Here is a 23,972-nt window from a genome sequence, read left to right on the forward strand (position 1 = left end):
TGAGGTTTGTTTTGAATTTCGCAACTGACCATTTAATCACTCGTTTCTTTTTATAGCTTTTGACACAGGTTCCTCTTTTTAAATCATAATAATAATAATTTCTCAGCCTCGATTTAATGTGATTTCTTGACACTTAACATTTAAAGCAGTATACTACTAACTCAGTCAGTTGCACATAATGGTGTTTCAGCTTCCTCTACACGTGTTATCAGCACTGAAGCAGATGTGACACGCCCTCTATTCTGCACATTAAATCTATTCATCACATGAGCCCCATGGAGCTTGTCATCACTAAAGTTGTTGACGTCTAAATATTACTTTTTATTGAGACTGACCAAACACATTGGTAGTCAATTGTTTTTATATTTAAAAAATGAGAGGGAGAAACAAATGAAAGGTCAAATGGCAGCACACTGAATAAATACAATGTCTGGAACCATAAAATGCCCACAATCCAGTACCATCGGTTGTGCATCACACTTTGGTACAAACTCTATATTCAACTCACTCAAAGACTCCTGAGCATTATTCAATCACAAATCGCCGGGAAGCAAAAGGTTGCTGGTTCCCATCCGGCCTCAAGACTTTCAAAATTCATGAATGGAAGTGATAAAGTAGCTTCTTCTTTACGCAAGAACGTACGAATGAAGGAATAAACTGGGTTCAAGAAGGGGCGCTTTTGTCATGTAAAGAAAAGGGCCTGAGGTTTGAGCAACACCAGGAACCTACCAGGACCTAACACTTTTTTATAAATTGTGAAGAAAAAGACCAAAATTACCCTGAATTTTTAAACAACTTTTGATGTTTCATTTTCATCTGCTCTATACTGCAGAGTTTAACATGGTTTGTGTTTGAGTCCAGGATTATTACATTATTATTATTGTCCCATTGGTGAGTCAAACAATGGTAAAAAATAAACAGTCATGCACTGAAATTGTGCGGCTTTTTTATTCCATACTTTTCACAAAAGTTGTTGTCGCCTATGTGTTACTTTTTATTGAGATTGACCAAATACATTGGTCGTCAATTGTTTTTATATTTTTAAAAAATGAGAGGGAGAAACAAATGAAAGGTCAAATGGCAGCACATTTAATAAATACAATGTCTGGAACCTTAAAATGCCCACAATCCAGTACCATCGGTTGTGCGTCACACTTTGGTACAAACTTTACATTCAACTCGGTCAAAGTCTCCTGAGCATTATTCAATCAGAAAAAATAGAAATCACATAAACTGTAATAGATGACAATGATATGACACATCGAATGAGCAAAATAACTGTATCACCTGAGACGACTCATCAGCGCTGGTAAGCTCTTTCTTGTAAACAAAGACTGGAATTCAGTTTTGCCCTTGTCACAACTCCTGGCTCGGCCCTCCTACGAGTGACATGGAACCAAGGATTTAAAGTGAGCAATACTTATGAAAATACTTTTAAGATAGGAACCGTCGCTTGAAAACATGCTTTTATAACATGCTATTGTCAATAAAACCTCCATATTTTGTCATGTAGATTTGTTTGTTTTTAAAGCGAAGCAAATTATACAAAAATATATTTTATTTTTAACAGTGTAAAGGATGCTCCTGAGGAAGTCTGGGCCTCTTTGCTCCTGCAGTTACTCCAGCAACCAATATGAGGTGGAAAATTGGTGGAATCATCTTCTTTTTTAAAAAAAAATATGCTCCATTTACAAAAGGAAAACACAGCATTTCACTCACAAAACTAATCAGAATTTTACGAATACAATTCCAAGAAGTGGAATATTCAAATAGCGCCACGAATACAAGCAAAATAACAAGCCATCGCCTGGTATTGATCAGCTGCAAACTACGGGACCCCGCACGGAACCACAAGTTCGAGTGAGGGGCACTTGTAACTAAAAATAACAATATTTAACAACTGCAATTCACTTATTTTTATGATGAATTATTAGGACAAATTCACCACTTAAAGACACATGTTTTTGTGACACCTTAGTTTCTTTTTTTCTTAATTTAATTAACAAAAAAAATAGGACATAAATACACTTTTGAGCCATAAAAATACTTCTGAGAAATGGCACCATGAAGTTAAAAAATGAAGCGCATACTAGACCTTTGAAAAAAATGAGAACATTTTTGGACGTTGAAATTTCAGTGTAGGACATCGGCGAATGGAAATGATGAGAACAGAGATGTAAAGAGAGTATTTTAGTGGTTTCTCCGTTGTGTTTTTGGACTTTAGGACCTGGAGCAACACTTAAGCTTGTTTGTGTCCCTCGATAAAGGAGCGGGAGAGAAAGGTCTTCCACCTGATTTGCAGCACTAGAGTTCACTGGTGACTTTAACTTCACTTAGCTGAGGAGCAGAAGCAAAATAAAGAGCTGTGGATTTCGGGTGCTTGCTGGCATAGATGGCTTTCAGTACTGTCGGCATTGGTGTCCAGTCATAAACACTGAGGTCTGTTGTCTGTGGTCGGCCGAGCGGTCGGTCTGGTCAGTGCTGGTAGTGTGGGAGAGAGATGTGCTGGTGGTGGTAGTTGCTGTGGTGGGCGGGGTAGAGGAGGTCTGGGGTCTGGGGGTTCAGACCAGTGCACAGAGGTTCGTGGTTGCTCAGCACGGACGACAGGCATTTGGCCTCCTCCGTCAGCTGCTTCACCTCCTTCCTCAGAGCTTCATTCTCCTTCTCCAGGTTTTCGCTTTCCTGCCAAAACAAGGGGTCTTTGTCAGGTGCGCAAATCTAAGAGGCAGATGAGCAGTGAGTCTGTAGCACACAGTTTCATTTTCATACATGGTTCCATGTATATTTACAACTTTCACTGCAGAAACTATTTTAGAGGAAGTCATATGAGGACTTTGATTCCCCTTCTAGTTTCATGTTCCATTTGTTTTTCGTTTTCCATTCAGTTATAAAGAGCTGATTTGAAAATTTTGACTTTCTTTCCTATTATCATGACCTTTTTGACAAAGCCGTTTGCCCTTTACCTTGATTCATGTTGGAAAAAAGGCCAACTAAAGGCATGAACTCATGTTATGTCTATTTCTTTTGTTCATTTTTTTAAATTCATTTTTGTCTAACAACGAAATTATGCAGCATTTTAAGCTCAATTCCAATGGGTTTAAATGTAAAACGTTGTTTACCAAGAAATCTGAAAGGTCATTTATGGTCGACATTTTTTGCTTAAAAAAAAACCATAATAATGGATATTATATTTCAGTGTGGTAATTTTGATAATTTGTGAACTTATAATTTATTTATTGAAAGATCACTTTCTCTGTGAAATGTTTATTTTTCAAGATATTTATTGATTTCTTACTAAACAAACACCTTCCTACTTTTTCCTTACATTCCATTGTTAAAACAAACTCTGTTTTTAACAGAATCAATAGCAGAGAGAAAGGAAGCTGATGAAACAAAGAATCACCTCATCTACATTCTGTTTCTTGCTATTGTCAGTGAGAGAATCTTCCACTGAGTCACCGTAAAGGTCATCTGTGAGTAGTGTGATCTTTAGCGGCTCTGATCATCACACGGTTTGGGCAAACCCCTGCTCTGGCGAAACACTGCCCACTGTTTACAAGAAGCGTCAACCTCCTTTTTCTCCCGATAAACCCACGGTGCTCGACATTACCTCAAGCGCGCAGCGCGACAATAAAATACTACTGAGGAAACAGGAAACTCGTCTTATCGTGAGGGAAAATTCGCCTTCCTGTTTATCTTGTCAGACATACGAGAGAAACCGCACACTGTGGGTCTGCGGTCCATCAGTTTTACAAGGAATCGATAGAGTGGGGTTCTATTTAAGAGCACATGTAAAACGTGAAGTGGCAGCCAGTCAGTGAATGGAAGACACTCGAGGGTCTCTCCTGAACTGGATTCAGCCGTTTGAAAGCAATAAATCAACTGTTAGGAATTCAAAAAATCCTTGCATGAAAATAAATATTCAATCTTCACATGATAAAGATGCAATGTCATTGGTGAATAACTGAATTATAATCTAGTGATCTGTCAAAGTAAACAGACCTCTACCGCCTCCGGGACGCATCAAGCACTGAAAAGGACAGAAACTCTCTCCAAGTCTGAAAATGTTTAACCTATCACACGCCAGCTCAGTGAGGGGGTGTGGCTCAGAGGCAACTCTGAATTCCACCTTCAACTACTGCAACCAGTTGCGAACTATGAAACAGGAAGGTCCAAGCTCCACCTACATATGCTACGTTAGCCGGCGGCTACTAAGTAACAGGAAGGTCCAAGCTCCACCTACATATGCTACGTTAGCCGGCGGCTACTAAGTAACAGGAAGGTCCAAGCTCCACCTACATATGCTACGTTAGCCGGCGGCTACTAAGTAACAGGAAGGTCCAAGCTCCACCTACATATGCTACGTTAGCCGGCGGCTACTAAAAACAGGAAGGTCCAAGCTCCTCCTACATATGCTACGTTAGCCGGCGCCTACTAAGAAACAGGAAGGTCCAAGCTCCACCTACATATGCTACGTTAGCCGGCGGCTACTAAGAAACAGGAAGTTCCAAGCTCCACCTACATATGCTACGTTAGCTGGCGGCTACTAAGAAACAGGAAGGTCCAAGCTCCGCCTACATATTCTCTGTTAGCCGGCGGCTACTAAGAAACAGGAGGGTCCAAGCTCCTCCTACATATGCCATATTAGCCGGCGGCTACTAAGAAACAGGAAGGTCCAAGCTCCGCCCACATATGATCTGTTAGCCGTCAAGTTAACTGATGCTAATGAGTAGCATTCTGCTAACCGTCGCTAAAGACTAATAGCTGAAGTTTAGCATCGGCGTTGTTGTCGGAGAAAAAAAGAAGTTGTGGGTGAGAAGCGTTGGGAGACAATTGTGCGAGGTTCCTTATCTTGTCAAAGTTAGATGTGATTTTCAGTAACCGCTCCTTTGTTGTGTGTTGATGGAATGTCTCGGTTATAGCCCCATACGTTTCGTAATTGATTTATTTATTTTAATGCTTACAGGAGCATTAAAACAGGAGCCTGAGCTACTTGAGGCTAAAGCCAGGTGGCATCCCAGCGTGTTGCATGAGTGTTGGTCTGTGTGGTTTGATTTGTCAGATCAATATTCTAATACATTCATGTTGCGAAGCAAAAATGAAGTCATCTACGTCGAAAAATGAATAAAGCTGAAAGTGAGCGAAAAGCTGCAAAATGAGATGTGACAGTGTCCTCTCTAAAAATATTCAGTGTCTGAATGGTGTGAGTGAAGCCCACAAATGTTAATTTATTCGTGAAGCCTCAGTGTGCAGCTGCTAAAGCCATGACACATCGCCACATGGTCACCGGGGAGTCTGTAAATACACCACCATCTGAACCTAGAGACCAGTGTTCTTCTGAGATGCCACTAGTCCTAAAATCACTCGTGACCAACTGTTTGGGGTTTTCATTTGCTCAAGTGCTGCTGAGGGGCGACAATAGTAGGGGATGGAAAAATGAAAATGAAATCATGAAGTGTATGAGACATTTGAGGCATTTCTGCCTCCATCTTTCTTTCGTCTCCTAGAAGATTTTGGACAAAAAAAACGCCTCAGCAATTCAATGAACTAGCTCATCGATGCTTATTAGCATTTCAGACTCAATTTCATCCAAATCCCTCCATAACTTTTCACGTTATTTTGAAAACACACAAACAAACGGAAGCAGAAAACATTAGATGGAGGGAACAAATAAATCAACCAAAGAAACGTGAGGAAAAACCAGGACTATGTAACTTTTATTCTAAAAAGTTTGACTCGTGCAAAGCTTAATGTGGTAATAAGCTCACAATAAGGCGGGGGAATAAAAAATATCAAATGAAAACATAAAAAATATCCACTAAGTCAAACAAAAAAATACAAACAAACAAGATGCCCCAAATTAAAAAACGTATATTTAATGTAATAAAAAGTAAGAGGTATAAAAGTGAGGGGACCAAGTATGGACCCCTGTCCATTATTCACTTGTTTTACCTTGGATTCATTTACTCAAGAAACAAATGTAAACTGAGGACTACATCATTGCTTTCACACAGCGCATCCCAACTATGGCCTGGGGGCCAATTGTGGCCCTCGATCAGATTTCATACAGCCTCTTATCGTGAATTAAAAAAAAAAGATTTAGGAAGAGTTGGAAGTGAAGGAGGCAGGGAGTGTCGCATGCTGTTGGTGGGTCCCGTCTGGGTCACAGAGCGGTTGCTCCGGGTGAAAAGGCTTTTATTCTGGGCGACTGCATTTCCTTCACCGGGAAACAGAGGCCAACTTTGAAACACAAAAGATCCCAGCGCTCGCTCCCTAATCCTACACTCTTATTACCCTCCATTTACGCTGCATTCCTCTGAATAAATCCAGAGTTTGTTGTCGCCTCACCATGTGAAGACTGTCGGCTTTCAGAGTCTGCTTCATCCTGCTCCTCTGGGCGGCGATTCTGTTCTTCTCCCTCCTCATCACCTTCTTCATGTCATCCGAGGAGCTCTGGAAAATGATTGGACAGTGAGTCGCACCATCAACGCTCCGTTGCAGAAACCTCCACATGAATCATCATCATGAATCACCGCTGATAAGTTAGTGATAATTGAAACTCACTAGCGTAAGCCACATTCATGTTCGGTGATATTCAACCACCTTCATCTCTGAAAATACCATCACATTCAGTTTCTGACGCTTTTATCTTACAGGTGTTGTGCTGTATGTGAGCACTACTTCTGAATATACTGTTTCTAAATGTATATTTTGCTTTCTATTTTATTCAATTGCTCTGAATTCATCCCTTTATGTTAGATAAATAACATTATTTTGTGTCAGGTGGTTAAATGGTGATACAAAAGTGCTCCCTCCATAGAATAGTACAGTATAAGTCCCATAATGTACAGCAGCAGCTGCTATCTGTTCAGTTTTGATGCCATTGTGTCCATTCACCAGACACAGGAATGTTGTTTTCATGCCAAGGCAAATATACATTTAAACACGTTGCGCGTGTATTCCTCATGCTTCACTTGAGATAAAAACGTGTTTTTTAAGTTGCATTTTTAGGTCAAGACTTCCACAAGCTCTTGTGAACCTCATGTGTGTGTACCTTTGTAGCTGTACATGAGGGGACTAATTCGAGGAAACACACCTACTTCTGAGTCCAGGTCTCAATTTGAGGGTAAAAACTTCAAAATAACCGATCATTATAACTGGGGTTAAGTGAGATCAAGAGAGCCAGTTGTTTTGGATGGTTAGGTTTAGGGTGAGAGGCTCACTATAATAATATTATTCTTGTTTATTTAGTGAGGAAAAAAATCCAGAAACAGTTAACTTGCTAGTGTCCTATCTTTGCACCTGCACAGCAGATATATGTGCGAGACACAAATGCTCCGGTGCCCAAACATCGGTCCAACTCTGGAGGTGACTCACCAACTGGAGCCGCCGTCAGGCCGCATGTGAAGCTGCTGGCAGTTTGTCCCGACACGTTACACCTAAATCATCATCACACACCCTCTTTCATGTCCTGGTTGTTTAATTTCAAGAGATGACACATCCACTTTTTGGGTTATTCAGCCATTACTTTTTGCAAGTGGCCCATGCTGGGTGCTACTGTGTTCTGGTTAGCTCAACCTAAACTGTTTCTCAGTTAAGCTCTAAGCCAAAACTAACGTTTTATCAGGGAAAACTGAGGTCTAACTAAACACATCCCAGTTCACAAACCATGATGAACCTGACCTGAGGTCGGTTTAGCTGCGGTTAGTCTAAGGGTGGGCATGACAGGGGAGGATGCTGCAGATAGGTTAAGGTGGAGGTGGATGACTGGCTGTGGCAACCCCTGCTGGGAAATGCCAACAGAACAAGACCAAGGCGAGAAAAATGGAACACCACAAACTCTGACACTCAATGACACAGAAGAGGACAGACACATCCAGTTCAAGAGTGGAGAGCAAATGTGGTCTTTATTCTACCTTCACCTCTAGTTTGGACAATTTTGGAATTGAAAAAAAAAACATACTTCTCACCTCATGATTATTATTGTTATTATTATTATTATTGTCGTGTGACATCTACATAGTACATTATTCATTACTAAATAAAAATGTCAGTTGAGGCTGAATATTTTAATATTTTTTTAGTTCTTCAAATGTATAAAATTTCGATTTACTTTAGGAACATACTAATATTTAATCTGTGAAATCTAATGCACAAACAAAAATACAGTTCAAAATGCTGTCTTTTAAGACAATAACTATAAATAAAGGTCCATTGAAACATTCACAACACTAAAAGTTGGACAAATTCTTAAGAATATATATACATCCATCATATATATATATATATATATATATATATATATATATATATATATATATATAAGCATCTCTTGTTGCTTGTTTCTCTTATTTCAAGACTGGGGATGTGTCACATCATTATGTGTTACAACTGTGGGAGGAAACCAGAGTGTGCAATTAGTCGGTTTTACACTAACAAGTGAGATGGTGGCGGATGAGGAAACGTAAACAGATGAGGTGTCTGAATGATGTCGATGACAAACTGATTTTATAACACTGAACCTTGTGATTTCCTTTTGGGTCGAGTCACTAAGGAATGAGGCCGACCTGAGCCGTGACTCTCTGCTGACCAGACCGATGCGAAGCCTAAACATGACTCACTTTACTGCAGAGTTTAGCCAAGAAGCGACAGGCTTCTGATGCAAACAAAAACCTGAAAATCTTTAGTTACTTTACTACTCCTCAAAGTAAGGACGAGTTATTTATATTATTTTATTTTATTTGACAGGCAATATAGCTATTATTTGAAAGGCAATATAAATCTTTCCTCAAAAATGATTTTAAATTATTTAAAAATGATGTTACTACAAAACAAAAATCCAGTCTCAGACCTATTGACTTGTGTTAGCCAAAAGATACAATAACATAGCTCATAATGCCTCCAACTGAACATCCACTTTCTAGCTTTTTGGCCCTGAACGTATTAAAAATTAGAATATTTTCCTGCTGTTTTCTCATGCGATTCTGATAAAATCTTCATGCGGAGAAACGACACGTATCCAGGATGCGACCGTACTGATCCATGTCAAAGGCCAACCGCGTCCAAACAGGGGTCACGGAAGGACCCTGACATGCGCACACTATTTTTGTTTGGAGTCACGATGAGTCCACATCTGAGCAGTGGAAGTCCGTGACACCCCTCTCGTTCATTCATACACACAGCCGTGTTTATTCATCGCACGCAGTTGGCGGTGAAGTTTCATCGAGCACGGACGAGAAAGGTGAGCAGCAGTGGGTCACACGCGCGGAGGAGAGCGCGTCCCTGACAAGTGAGGAACCGAGTTCATGTCTGAAGGTGACGGGGACTCACCGCTCTGCTTCCAGGTGAAGGCGACTTGTAACTCGTGTCGTTGCTGTCGGAGCCCTGAGCCATCGCCGACCTCGACGGCTGAAACTGCGGATCGTTGTCCACTTCTGCTCGGGGTTGGTGAGCGCGAGCTGGAGCGAGAGAGAGAGAGAGTGTGTGTGTGTGTGTGTGTGTCGGTGACAGGAGCTGAGCAGCGTCTGGTGCTGCACTTCTTAATGACTTCTCTCTTTTTTTCCCCCTCCTTCTCTTTCACACTCCCTCCCTCCTCGCTGACACGCAAACTCACCGACATCTATGTCACTCTAGCTGATGTGGCTTCTGGTAAAGTGATGGAGGTCGCGCTGAAGTGAAAGTCACGTGTCTGGTGGAACGCGCCGAGGAAAACTCCAGAAAAATCACACGTCGAGTGTCAAAAGATCATTTCAGATAAGAGTGGGCACTGAAGAGAATATTCAAATTCAAGCAACGTTGACATTCAAAGCAGGAAAGAACAGACTTGAAATATGAGGCGACGCATTGTATTAACTTGCGAGCAAAACACCCTAATTTGGGGATTTTTTTTTGGATTACTCATTTTAACTGTTAAGCTTCTAACATACATTAAGCTCAATTGTAACTGAAAATATTAATTTGCACGCTGCAAAATATCTCTACTCGTTTTTATACATCTATTTTTGATAGAAAGTGCTGATGTGAAACACCTGCTTCTGTCGCTAACTTAGGCGCTACATTAGCCGCTACGTGAGCTAACAAAAAAAACATGTTTTTGTTACGTAACTATGAAACTCACACACGAACAACCTTAACTTTGCATTTATGAAATGTCAATATTGAAAGATGTGCACTTACAGATGCGCCATCGCAGTGCTGCTGACGCCAGTGGTGGCAGGACCGATACCGATGAGTGATCCAAACTTCGTTTCTATTCATTAAATAAGTGTTTATCCTCACTTCACCTGCTGCCCTCATACACTTCTTTACAGGACAAATGCTAACGTAGAGCAAGTGCTGGTCACTGTCGCTAAATATCTCTCCTTATATCTCAATATTGACAGATTATTTTGTTAAATTCAGCTTGATTTAAGATTACTAGACGTTGAGCTTGGATTCATTCAATTCATTTTCCTTTGACTTGAGATCAGCGCAGTGTTTACATATCGCTTCCTCCTTACGTTAGCAATAGCTAAGCTCGCTAACGTGCTGAGAAAGATAAATGTACATAATGAAACAGATTATTTCATGAATAAATGTTTGATATTTAACATAAACTTTCAATCCTCTCTAAAGTTTTCTGTACATGGTAACAATAAAATAGCTGCAAATACTGTTTATTTGTTTATATTTAGTATATAATATATATATTTTTTGTACATCTTCAAGTATTTAGCTCATATTTATTTTTGGACATATAGCTTTTGTTTTTGGAAACCGGAGGCCTCAGACTGAAATTTCGTTGCCGTAATATAGTGATATGTTTTTGTGCGATGACAATAAAGAAAGTCTAAGTCTCAGTCTAAAGTTAGCCCCAAAGCTAACATAGCTTTATCACTTTCAAGATCAGACCTGTAAAATGTAATATAGTTCATTCTTCTCTGGGATTCTTGTTGAAGTGTGGGGAAATGTTGAAGTGTTGGTTTACGTGCGGTTCTTTATCAGTGAGTGGGCCTTTTGGGGATTTCTTTGTGTCTCTATTTCGCAATGTAGCTTCATGAAGCACGTCTGCACACTGATGTGTAACAGTGATTCACTGCTGGAAGGCTTTGATGTTTCAAGCAAATGCGTAACACACGCCGACGCTGATAACAAACAAGATTGACCTTAAAAAAAAAAAAAAAAAGACCACCGTCCTGACGGCCTACTTTTGCTGCTACAACTCCTGCGGTGTGTTCCTGACCTGGAGCTGTCGCTTTCAAAACAAGGTTCACAGTCATGTGTCACAGACTGTGAACCTTGTTTTGAAAGCGAAAAGAGGTGTTTTTTTTTTTTTCTTCAATCGAAACAGACTAAAAATAGTTCCTGGCACGTGAAAGATTCCAGTCAGTGCTGGTGTAACGCAGCCGTCCAGTCAGTGGTGAGCCAGCAGCCAGGGCATTCCCACCTTCGATGCTCTGGTTTCGACCGGATCCCCCAGAGACAGAACGCCCCAAGACCTCGCAGGTCGACAGATTTATCAGTATCAGCACGTTTTGCAGTGGTTTCCAGAAGTGTACCACGGCTTCCTGTTGCTGCGAACAGAACTTCGGCCATCGAGATGAAATCTCCCGCATCACAGTAAACAACTCCTTCCCATAAATGAGGTTCAGAAGACTTTAATATTGATGCCCTATTTTCTTAGAGCAGCTCAGCTCGGTCACGAGTGAAGCATTTGGCCGAGCTTCTCAGAAAAAAAAACTGAGTAAATCAGGACCAAAGCAGCTTTGCTTGGCAGAACAGTCCTCCCACACAAAAACATGTTCCACCATCGCGCGCAGCCACCAGGACATTTCTAATACCCATCAGCTCATTCAGGCTCTTGGTTTATCACTGCAGAGAACAACAGCAGAGAAGTTAGATGTACAGTAAGTCGAGCGGAAAAGACTCAGTTTCGTCCCAGCTAGCCAGGACGAGAGGCAGGGGCAGAGACCAGCGCAGGACGACCACTCGACTCACCACAGAGAGACAGAGTAAAGTGTCTGTTGAGTTGGGGGGGGAAAAGAGCTGAGCCAGAAGGCAACATGGGAGCCTCAAACAAAATATCATAAAAGGTATATTTCAAACACACAAACTACAGAAGTAAATTGTTTCCTGCTCAGAAACATGGAGGAAGTGTACCTTTAAACGATTTGTGTTGTATTCTCTGTGGTCCAGGGGCCAAACCTGGCCCCTCCAGTCCTGTAAGACGGATACATATGAAGAAATAATTCCCCAAAATTGAAGCCGGTAACAGGGAACTCGATCGAAGATGGGAATGGAAGAGAATCAGAGTCTGTGTTGTCAGTGATGGAGGACGACTGATGGGGTGAAGCGAAATGGTCTCTGGCTGTGGTTTGTGTTTAAAGTACTTTCCTCCAGACCAGGAATGAGACACACATTTTGCTCGGCTAGTGTTTGAAATGTTGGCCCCTTGCTTGACCAAGAGTGGCTCCCCTGCTATGAACCCTTCACCCAAATGATCTCAAAGATCTCTAGCATTCTTCATAAAGGCGTCTTCGCTAATGTTGTTAGCTTTATACCCGCATACCTTTGTAGTGTCCTTGGATACAGACCAGCAAGTCTCATCCTGCACTGCAACAGGTGAAACATGTCATGTAAAACTTCATTATTCTGACTGTTTCTTCTACTTCCCGGTGAAGAACTCATGTGTGACCGAATGTCTGTTTCGACTTTCTAAGAATATTGCTTCCTTTTTCTTGAACAGGCTAAAATAAATGCGTCGTTCTTAGTCAGCGTCATCATCATCTTCTCATCTGAGCTTGGTTTCTGGACAAGTGGGTTAGACATGCTGACTCACAATATGAAGATGAGTGAATGTTGACCACGAGCTTGTCGGCAGGATCGCGTCTCCCATCCAGGATCAGAGTTCTGCCTGTTACACCTGTGATCAACAACCATCAGCTGCTGTTCCAGCAGCAGTGGTGCACAAGCAACACGAGGAAACACAGGCTCCATGGAAGCCCAAACCAGAAACAAGTACAGTGGCTGAGAGGTGCAAAACACATTTCACAACACTTCAAACAAACTTACAACTTTTTCCAGAGTTTGTAATTGTATTTCCAACTTTGTAAATGTGTTTTCAGAGTTTGTAAATTTGAACATCTTTCAGCCTTTCGTCAACTCCCAATGACGATCCCCCGCGATTGGTCCAAGTGGAACATTCCAGCAACCACTTCCGTCATTTGGTCCCCTTCTTCGGCAAATTTGCATAAACTGGAAACGCATTGACAAACAACTTGTTTGCTAAAGACGTTTGTACATTTGTACATGTTCTGTTTCGCTATTAGTAATTTTGTTCCAAGAGTTTGAAAATTTGTTTGAAAAGTCTGTAAATGTCTTCTCAGCCACGATAAAAAAGGACGTTTTTACAGTAGAATTGTCGCTGGGAAATAATCAAACTCCAAACTTAGACGGTCATAATGTTCAGCACATCACCGTGGCAACCCATGTCATGTTGCCAGTTTGCATCCAGTGTAAACGTTTTAAATGCTTGAGCAAATGAAGTCACTCTCTTATCAGTTCCGCTCACATGTATTTTGATGTCTGACGGAGTGTTTATTACAGTTGGTGTGAAAGTTATTTCCTGTGCAGCAGAGCGCCCCCTCCTGACGCCGCGCAGTGACGCGTCTGCGCTCCTCACCTGGCGCCCTCTTCTCCTCAGCAGAAAAATGACATCACAGCCGATTGCTGCTGATTGTATTTTAATACTGACCAAAGTCAAAAGGAATAAGTAGAAAATCTCTGCTTTAAAACGCTTCACACAGTATCACGCATATTGAAATGAAAGTCTTCTATATAAAATCCCGGGCGGACATTCTTCTTCACATTTGGGCGACTTCTGCGGTGCTGCAGGTGGAAGAGGAGCGTTAGTTCAGTGGAAAGAAGCGGCGAGGGCTGGGAGGACTGACTCACCTGCTCTGAGCTTTCGACCATTTCAGAGCGTGTCTCGGAGGCACAGATACGTTCGGGTGGAAGAAGGTACAATCGGGACGTTTACAGGCGCCCGCATAGCGACAAGGCTGCAGAGCAAAGCGGCATCTTAGGTCTGGTTTATCACATGGATTTATGGTGAGTAAGGCGCCAAGTGGCCTCCAGCTGAGCAAAGTGAAGTGCACCCCACTGGTCTTCATGTGCCACTGCACTATACACACAGTTTAAAAGAGGTGATGCAATACTGTGTCTTTCTGATGTAGGTTTTCTAGTGCATGCACGCAAACACCTCATGCGCAGTACACTGGAATATTCCGCGCAAACCAGCCTCCCACATCTGATAAAATAATCTGATGTAATGAGGTTCAACATTCACGTCTCAGTCATTCCAAAACTCACCCCTGTCCTTCCTCATTTGCTATTGCAAAACACATTACAGAAATGCCCCTTATTGCGCCGATTCGAATTCTGCGCTCATCTTCTTGCATGGCTGAGGGGAAAAACAAAAACCTCCTGGTGATGATGGGTTACCTTTGGGTGATAGAAGGGACAGTCCATCTTCTTGCACTCTGGGAAGAAGCGGCAAGCGTTGGGGGTTTGAACCGTTGGTGGCGCTGTGAAAGAGTTGAATGCTCAGATTTACAAAGACCATCAACAGAAATACTTGTGCTCAGGGTAGGAGCTTGTTTCTGTTTGTAATGTGCCCAGTGAGAGACAGTCAACTGTCCGCCTACAGCACCATTAAGACAGAGTTGGAGCAAGACCACAGAAGTAATTGTACTGTTTCCTTTACTTTGAATTCTAAACTCTTTTTAGGTATGTATTTTCACCCATATTTTTATTTTATTACTGGTTAGATTGAAATGTAAAATGATATTACTTGGAACAATATTCATTTTAAGAGTATTCCTTGTCTCTTTAAAATGAAAAAAATACTGAAAATAAAGATATTCACCACTGAAAAAAGGTCCTTCAATATTTATTTTTATTGAGAATCTTTAAATAAAACGAATAAAAAATGAAATAATTATACATTTCCAGCAAACGTGCTCCTATTTTTTTTCTCCTTGTTATATACTTAAGTAACAACGTTACATTTCAGGCTCCTTTTCTTTTCTCCTATTGGCAGCATCTAATGTGGCCCTTGGGGGCGACAGCGAACCGACGTCTCACCTGGTCTCTGAACTGGAGCAGCTTGTTTTGGCTTCCTGACGCTGGCGTGAGTGAAGGGACAGTCAGGTTTGGTGCAGCGGGCGTCAAACTTGCAGTTGGGGTGAACAAACAGACATTTATCCCCAAACTGGCAGTTGGGGAAGGTTCTGTGGGAGGAAATATAACAACAACAAACGATAATAAAGATCAGCATTTGTTGTTTTATTTTATTTTATTTTATTAACATCACTTTATTTCGAAGCACTTTCCTAGTTGGTGGGACCCCACTGACCATGGCAACAAATTCTATTCTGATTCTGACCAGTTTCCTCCCTTGAACTGAACCTGAAACCTGGAATGTGAAGACTCACTTGCACGGGGTGGTGGGATGGTGGTACGGACACTCGTCTCCGGTCTTGCACACGGGCCAGAACTTGCAGCGCTCCGGGCCTTTCTGCTTCTTATACGGGATGCTCTCCTCCTCATCCTCTTCCTCTTCCATCATCATCATCATCATTTCATCCTCCATCATTTCATCCTCCATCATATCTAATGCAAGAGGAAAACACAGTCGACAACAACAGGGATTGTGAGTTTAGCAGCTTGGTTTGTATTCTGTGTGTTCATCTTTAACCTTCAGGACGAAAAAGTACACAAAGGTAGTGACGCACAAATCTCACATTAAAAGGAATTTGGAATTTCAGTGGTGTTGCAACAGATCTAGCTGTTTCCGTGAATCACCCCAGAGAAGCTGACTGTAATGACGCAGTTATTACCTGGTGGAGCTTGAGATATTCTGTCTCCACTTTCAAGCATCTTGCCACTTTGGACTGAAGCATCTGTGAGCCTGGATGGGTGGGACTCATCTTCCATGTCGAAGTCTGTGATGTCGCCCAGCGGACTCGGGATGCCGTCTAGTGTCACGATGAACTTGGGGCTGGCGGAACTTTCCTGCTCCTTAACGTTGCTAAAGGAAAACAGAGAAGCATCATGTGACATTGTTCACAGGCTGGCTGTGATAAACACAATATACAGTAAGATGTGGGTGAAATAAATAGCTGAAATTGGAAATCTGAGAATGCATTTCGTAGCATTTGACAAAACAACTCTTTTGGAATCTTCCATTGTCAGAATTTAGATTTAGTAATTCAGCAAATACAAAATGCTATTCAGTATTTATAACACTTTGAAGCAAATACTCCTTATTGTATATTTATTTTATCATATTACACGCAGGAAGAAAACAGTTCTGATGCTTTTAAGACAACAGTTTGGATAACTGAAGCACGTTCCAAGACAGACCATGCAAACTGATGCTGCACCAGCAGGGGGAGTCGAGAGGAAAATTGACATTTCACTTGAGTATTATTTGTTTGTTTAAGACGCAGGAGTTTGCTCACCTGGGCTGGACAGTGCGAGGTAACGCAGACTGGACTTCTTCTTTCTGCTTTGGTTGCGACAGGTTGCGGCTCTGAGACTCACTCTGCTGTGGCTGACTCACTATGATGGACCGAGTGTCGAAGGTCCTCGCCTCGGCGATTTCAGTTACTTCTTCATCTTAAACAAGACACAATGTGTGAGTGTAAAACAACACAAAGAGAATTTCATCTCAATATTTAGACATCAACATGATGAAACAACCGTGACAGGTCGACCACTGTGACAGAATTACTGCAAGCAGCTACAAAACACAAAGCTTGTTGGACAATAATATGAAAACAAAAACAAGGTGAAGTGAATGTAGCGAGTAGATCCAAACTCACTCTCTTCACTGGGCTCTTTCTCACTGTTCTGCTCAACAGCGGGCACCTGAAGGCGCGAACTGACCGATCGGGCAGGTGCTACAACAAAACACAAAATTAGCATAAAATATTTATATTCCATGCAAATTTAATCCATTAAAGTAATATGAAAACATTGATCATGTTTATAACCTGCACATATTTAGAATAACTTCCTAATACTTCAACATTTGACCTAATAATTTGACCCACCTATCACAAGCACCACATTCACCAGAACATCAAAACATTGGGCTGTTATTGGATTAAAATTTTAATCTCAATTAATCGCACTTGAGGCGAGTTAACTGGCAGATTACAGACATATTTTTTATCAGTTCTCTACGTAACTTAAACAAAAACTTAAACCAACACAACAACCAAGTAATTTCCTATGAATCATGAGTTAACTTGTCTTTATTGCCATTAATTGTGATCAAAATTTTAATCGAGTGGCACCGTATTAAATATGTTTTTCTCTTCTTATGACAGATGCCTCCTTGAGTGACGTTGTTTTCCCCAGTGGGGTTAAAGGGCGACTTAACTGACATACCGACTGTTCTGGAGGTGGGGATCTCTGAGGGAGTGTAGGTTTGTGCTTGAGGGGCCAGAGTATGCAGGTGCTCCTGGACCAACTGCAGCGCTGCAGTGACGTCTCTGCTGCTGGCCAGGCGAGCGCGAGGCGCCACTGGGGCGGTCCGTCTCTGAGGTACTGAGGAGAAGGTCATGTGTCAGAACAGCAGACCACGTAAACGTGATATTCTTTCAGTACATACTCGCTGGGTACGCTGTGGTCTTGGTGATAGAATCCTGTGCTTCAGAAATGGCCTTGAGAATCAGGTTCCTGTTGGCCTGCATTGCTGGTGGAAGTGAGGGCCTGTAGGACAGCATGGTTGTTTATTTCTGCTTGACCAGAACATGACTCTTATAGGTGAAACAGATGGATGACGGAAAAACTACTTATAATGAGTAACATAAAAGGTATTCTCCACAACCATCAGTTAGGATTAAGCATTTACAAACTTCGACAAACAAGTTGCATTGATCTGAACACTGACTTGCGCTCTGGTTTGGAAGGCAAGGACACGCGACTGGACACTCCTCTTCCTCTGTGGCCTTCATCCTCCTCCACGTCGTCGCTGTCATCCTCCTCTTCACGGTTGACTCGCACCACTGAACTTGCAACTGGAGCCTTACGCTTACGTGACACTTCCACCTGATAAACATCAGTCATCAAGAGAGGAAAAAGAAATGGAAATTTCCTGGTCAAGAAATGAGAGTACCTTTGACCCACTTCTGGATGATCTGCTGCTCCTACTCTCCTGGTGTGCAGCAGCTCGTCCGGACGACCTGGAATCATCTGCAGAGCCAACAGCTGGTAACTTTCTCTGACCTAGTCTATAAATGGTCCTCCTCTGTTGGTGCTAGTGTCACGAGATTCCTCACCAATGAGGTCGTCGTCCATCTCAGGCTTGATGTCAATGACATCAGAAGGGAGCGGCTCCACCAGTGGTTTGACAGCAGTGGTGAGTCGAGACGGACCCTTCTCTCCAGGAGCTTGTCTGATGAGCAAAGAAAGGCAGTTTGGTTTCATTATATTAGTTGGCAAAAATGAAGCAGCGATTTGTCACGGACCACGTCATCAACAAGTCACAAAACAGGTACCTTGTTTCATAAGCGGAGCTGGACACACAGGCTTCTGTTCTGTCAGTGCGTGTGCTGGTAACCGTCAACGCCTTTGAATTTTCTGCTCTGCCGTCAGCGCCAGCTGCCTTGATGGTTACAGTATAGTCGGACGGATGCTTGAGAGATTCAGGCTCTACAGAGACAACAAGACCATGAGTTTGAAGGATACGTTTTTTTGGACAATACAGTCATGCTGTGTACAGTTTTACTTACCGACAGCAACGGACCGTAACTTCTCAAGCACACCATGCAGCCTAGCAAGGATTCAAAAACTGATGAGTATGCGATCTCAACGTTTTCTGTGAAAGCAGGAAGGACGCTGATCGATGTTGATAATATTTCCTCATACCAGGCCGTGAACTTGATAGTGTTGTTTCCAAGGAACAGGGCGAGATCATCAGCCATTTGCTGAGAAGTTTTCTTGTTTGCTACCATCACCATGATGTAATCTGGTAGCTCCTCATCTAAGACGTGAAATAAAGTCAGCTAAATAGTCATGGTTTGATGAAATAGAAAAGCTAGAAAACACAAGGTATTGACGCCCACCATTTACCCGCTTTAATGGATTTCAAAATTTCACATTTTACCAAGAGTTTTTTTTTAAAGAAATCCAACTGCGTTCATTTGCTCACCAATATATGCACCAAGTTCTTGTAGCTTGGCCTTTATCGCAGCCTGTAAACAAAAACGAAGAGAGAAAATGAGGGGTGAAACAACAAATAACAACCCATCATGACGTCTCACACAAATAACAGCGGGTAAGCAACACATTTCATGGCGTAGTGTGTAATATTGAGCCGGTCTCTAACTGTCCAGTGTTAGCCAAACCGTGCTAACATGCTAATGCTACCCAGAAAGGACAGGTTGAGGTCTATATTCGGTTTTAGATATAAACCTCAAACCGTCTTGAGAGACTCACTCTTATTTTCTTGCTAATTTCTGTTCCGATCTCCATGATAGCTGTTTTAAATGATCACATAAAGTAAACAACAGTGTAAAACACTCCACCACTCCGGGTGCTAACGAGGGATTTCTTCTTCGGATGGTATGAAAGTAAATGTGAGCAAGATACTGCCACCAAGCGGCTTGGGGTGTTAAGCATGTGGCTTGACTAGTGCACAAATGACATCTCAATAATGTCCTAAAACAACCGCATCTACCAATTCTCAACAAACACGCTGGTAATAAAGAAGTTCCACTATCGATTGGTTAACATTTAGACTATTTTAGACGAAGGATGGGAACAATTAAAACACTGGAATTCAACTCTCCACCCAACAAAACTAGGTTTCTGAAAACAAATAATAATAAATATATGTATATGTATAATAAATATACATATACATTTGCTTATGTTATGACATATTTACTTCGATTATTTCTTTTCTATAAGGATATTTCAATACAAATATATATTTTGGATTTATTGTATTGCTGACGTGTTACATTCTCTTGTATTGCAATACTTTAATATATGTATTTTCACCTTCATTTAAAATGCTGTGTACTTCTGCTTTTATTGGCTTCAAATCAAAACAATATAGGTTGATCAAAGATGAACCACAGACCCAAGAGCAAGGTACATACATACATGTCAAATACAGATTACTACACTGAATACTTGCGCTGAAATAATCCTGAATGTGCGACTTGAAGGTAAACTACTGTCATAGTTCCAGGTCAGTGTTGCGTCACTACTCGAACTGTCCTCTAGATGTCAGGAGAGATCATCTCATATGCACCAAACGTTCCTCACTCTTCCTCAGGTCTGAGAAATCAGCTCATTTCAAAAGCAAAAGATGAGTCATAACCAGGTCAATCCAAAAGTCAGAGCAGCTCCTTAACTTCTAAAGATTGGTCCATGAGCTGCTCACTTTTAGGCTACAATTGAATGATGCCACATCTTCAGCAAATGCTGCAGCTAAATAATGTCAAACGGTGATGTGTTGAAATTATAATGAATAATGTTCAATGTTGTTTAACGTGTCATTGTTCCCACTCAGTTTTAAGCGTGTCTGCTCCGCGAAAATTAATATCCTGTTTTTCTGTATTTGAGTGCCACACAACAATGGAGGGAAGGATCTCGCTCACTGTCTAGACAAACATCTAACAAACAGTCATGGCAGTCGGCTGCTTTTTTTTCCATTTTATTTTCCGCTCTGCTTTGTTCACTCTGTCTGTCCGACATTTATTTCAATGTTCGCATCACAGATGTGAAGCACTTTTGTTGTCTTTTATTAGATATCAGTCTGTGAGTCCCTCAGAATAGAACCAGAGTTTAGGTTCAGAGGGTTGACCCAGAAACCTTAAACGGCCCACCGTGAGGAGGAGATCAAAGGAGTTCACAGGGGAAAAAAAAGCTTCATGTCACCCTTATTCGACTTTATATTTAATTTCATCACATGAGCTGCTGCAGTGGGCCTGGAACTATGTGAGGATTGCTATAACATCCATCTGAGCAGCAGGAAAAACTATGTTTTTCTTCATGAACAGGGATCATTTGTTGTGTAACTTCGCTTTTTCACAACGAATCAGTTATTTTTGAACCGTCATTCCTTATATCACCATAGTTAATGCTTGAATTAGTTTCATTTTCTTCATGCTGGGTCTGTGTAAAAAAACAGTTTTTCTGAGAAACACTTGGAAAAGTAAAAGTATATGAAGGCAGACACACATATATATGTGTATATATATATATATATGTGTGTGTGTGTGTCATTTTGAGGGTCAAAACTACAAAATAGCTTGGTTATTATGATTGTGTTTCAGTTTGGTTAAGAGTAAAGGTTAAGTTTAGCCATTTGTTTTAGATGAGAGGCTGGGGAAAGCATTATCTTAAAGTATGTCAATGACAATCCTCACTGAGCTAGGAAGACAAACGTGTGTGTGTGTGTGTGTATACAGTGGTGTTGCCACTTTGATTTTTGTTAAGTTTCTTTTAGCAGTACTTAACATTCTCTAGTTTAAATTGCAAACAGAGCATCTCCAAAGGGCTGAATGTATTCCAGGAAAACTTCCAGGGTTGGTTTGAATGGACAAACTGAGAAGTGACTTCATTTGAGTGGTGTTCAGTCGCTTTATTTTTGTTGTGTGAATTGTTCTAAAAACGTCCTATTCATTTCTATTACTTAACGTCACGTGGCCATCGTGAAGACACCCACAATCCCAGAAATCCTGACGTCATTAAACGCAACATACAGTCGCACCCCCAAATAAATCAACTTTCACGCCACCTGCGGTTGAGCACATTGCACACAGAATGCATTGAAACACAAATGATTTCATTCTTCCCATAATTCTATAGATGCAATACATTTAGGATTGTAACATTAAAATGTCAGTCCTGCAGTTGAATGTTTGGTGTTTCACAGATGGAAGGTGAGCAATGACACATGGTGTCGTCACAGTTCTGAGAGAAGCAGCCACTTCACTAAAGGAGTGCCTCAGGGGTCAACCTCTGGACTACCGCGGTTTATTGAAAAATCCCACCAATATTCCTGCAAATATTTCTGTCACCACTCACAAAATGTACAAACCAACCTCTCAGTTTCTGTTCTTTCATCCGGACTGAAATGAGTCCTGAACGCTACGATCAGCGAGTGGATGAATGAGACACTCTATAAACAAGCATGCAAACAGTTCTGGCCTCAGTTCAATACACTCCACACACAACAATGACACGCGTTGTTGCTAAGCGCCACTGACTCGCCGATCGTCTCTGTTGTCGTTTTATCTGCACTTCAGCAGAATGAGGAACTCTCGGGTTGGAAAACCCAGACTGAATTATCGACACCGAGCAGTGTCGAAAGTGACAACAACACACACTTGAGAGCTTTTTTTTTTGTTTTTTCAAAAGTGAATCTGGAAATTCCGTCGGTTGTCATTCTAATTCGCCCCTGTGAGGCTGCAGAAATGAGTCTCCTCCACAGGTTTCAGTGTGCGGTGACTGTTTTTGATGCTGCTAGTGTGACAAACACTTTCTCATGTCACAAACCTGTCACATTGCCTATATTGAGAAGCAATGAACATTATATTAACCACTTTCCTGAGGTTGAAAGCTCGGAAATAATAGTAAAAATAAGATGATAAAAATGGAATAATCATGGGCAATGAAATCAAACTTTTTGGAGATTGTATTGCATTATCCAAAATGTTTGTTTTCTCTCTATGTATTTTCTTGTTATTATATTTATTTATCATTAACTGAAGATGCATTTATGTCTCTGTGTATATGTATATTTTCAAAATATAATCTTTGCATTTCTTTTTGTACATTTTGCTAAATAAATAGTAAAAAAAATGTCAACATAACTCTTGATTTAAGTGTGTTTGTCAAACTCAATCACACTAAGAGCGTAAATAAATTTATTTCCCCCCCGCAGCCTCCACTGTTTAGAGCTGTGACAATTATTGTGTTGACATAAAGGGATCAGAGGCAGCTTTTAATGTTGCTCTTGCAGCTTATGTTATTTATATTCTAACCACATTCTGATTTAACTTCATAAAATGTGAGACACTTAGTGGTCGGCTCAGCATTTTCAATAAGACCGTGTATAACTCACTTTGTGTTCTAGTTGAGGCATGAACATCGTTGTTTACTGCATGACTTGTCAACGTTTTCCTTCTGTAAATGACTCAACATCTCAAGCCACAATCTTGAGCACACTTTCACACACTTTCTGACAGGAGCTCCCGCGGTTGCACAGCAGCTCCCCTTCTTACTCTCTTCTTATCAGCTGTGAACCCATCTTCCCTGACCATTCCAGAACAGAATAAAAGCACCCATGTTTGCCTCTCGAAGACATTATCACATCCCAGAATCCAGTTTCAGTGGCGTCAAGATCTGGCCTTGAGGCCGGATGGGAGCCAACGACAGACGGGTGAAGGTTACAAAAGGTAATTCACCGCAGCTGCTCTGACAATGACCAGAAATCAGATCCACTTTTTCCTGGAAAAGATGACACCTGCATGAATGAAGCTGCTGCAGATGGTGTCAGTTACACTTTCAATCACTGAACAATGCTTCTCAGTGCAGAGTCAGTGGGGTTCGAAACTTTCAGACACACTCCACTAAATCTTTGTTTGCCTCCACCATTTCAGCCGCATGTTACAACTGTTTAACTTCACGGCTGCATGAGTCACTCCAACTCCTCTAGTTTTGAAAGCAAGAAGTTCACTACAAAGCTGTGCTCCAGGGAAAATCTGTGGTGGTTCTCCAGTTTAATAACAGCCAGTGAACCATTTCTGTTGTCAGTTACTACATGCAATAAAGGCCATCTAATAAGTCATCTAATCTAATATATTGTTCACCAGCTTTTGAAACACGACACACATTAGAACGAACCCGATAGGTGCAAGAACATTTCCCATGTACGAGTGTGACACATGCACAGAGGCTCTTGT

General features: G+C 41.4%; 2 protein-coding genes across 3 annotated transcripts; both read right to left on the reverse strand.

Annotated features, from left to right (window-relative positions):
* Positions 1-983: 983 nt before the first annotated feature.
* On the reverse strand, positions 984-10,213 carry batf (basic leucine zipper transcription factor, ATF-like). Of its 2 annotated transcripts, XM_053881666.1 has the most exons (4): positions 10,177-10,213; positions 9,331-9,458; positions 6,349-6,453; positions 984-2,682 (listed from the first exon to the last, which is right to left on the reverse strand). In XM_053881666.1, exons 2-4 carry the CDS (start codon positions 9,391-9,393, stop codon positions 2,476-2,478), a joined length of 375 nt encoding a protein of 124 aa, XP_053737641.1. In that variant the 5' UTR covers positions 9,394-9,458; positions 10,177-10,213; the 3' UTR covers positions 984-2,475. The 2 variants fall into 2 exon arrangements, with proteins under 2 accessions (XP_053737641.1, XP_053737640.1); XM_053881665.1 differs by lacking the exon at positions 10,177-10,213 and having other exon boundaries at positions 9,331-10,002.
* Positions 10,214-13,704: 3,491 nt separating this feature from the next.
* On the reverse strand, positions 13,705-19,629 carry zc3h14 (zinc finger CCCH-type containing 14). The gene is made up of 18 exons (XM_053881664.1): positions 19,489-19,629; positions 19,202-19,244; positions 18,919-19,033; positions 18,783-18,823; positions 18,549-18,702; positions 18,330-18,445; positions 18,167-18,243; positions 17,942-18,099; positions 17,660-17,760; positions 17,437-17,595; positions 16,866-16,943; positions 16,503-16,659; positions 15,879-16,069; positions 15,474-15,651; positions 15,124-15,269; positions 14,482-14,564; positions 13,933-14,039; positions 13,705-13,866 (listed from the first exon to the last, which is right to left on the reverse strand). Exons 1-18 carry the CDS (start codon positions 19,522-19,524, stop codon positions 13,842-13,844), a joined length of 1,965 nt encoding a protein of 654 aa, XP_053737639.1. The 5' UTR covers positions 19,525-19,629; the 3' UTR covers positions 13,705-13,841.
* Between the last annotated feature and the right edge of the window lie 4,343 nt (positions 19,630-23,972).

This window comes from Synchiropus splendidus, chromosome 12, assembly GCF_027744825.2.
Source record: "Synchiropus splendidus isolate RoL2022-P1 chromosome 12, RoL_Sspl_1.0, whole genome shotgun sequence".
Lineage (NCBI taxonomy): Eukaryota > Metazoa > Chordata > Actinopteri > Syngnathiformes > Callionymidae > Synchiropus > Synchiropus splendidus.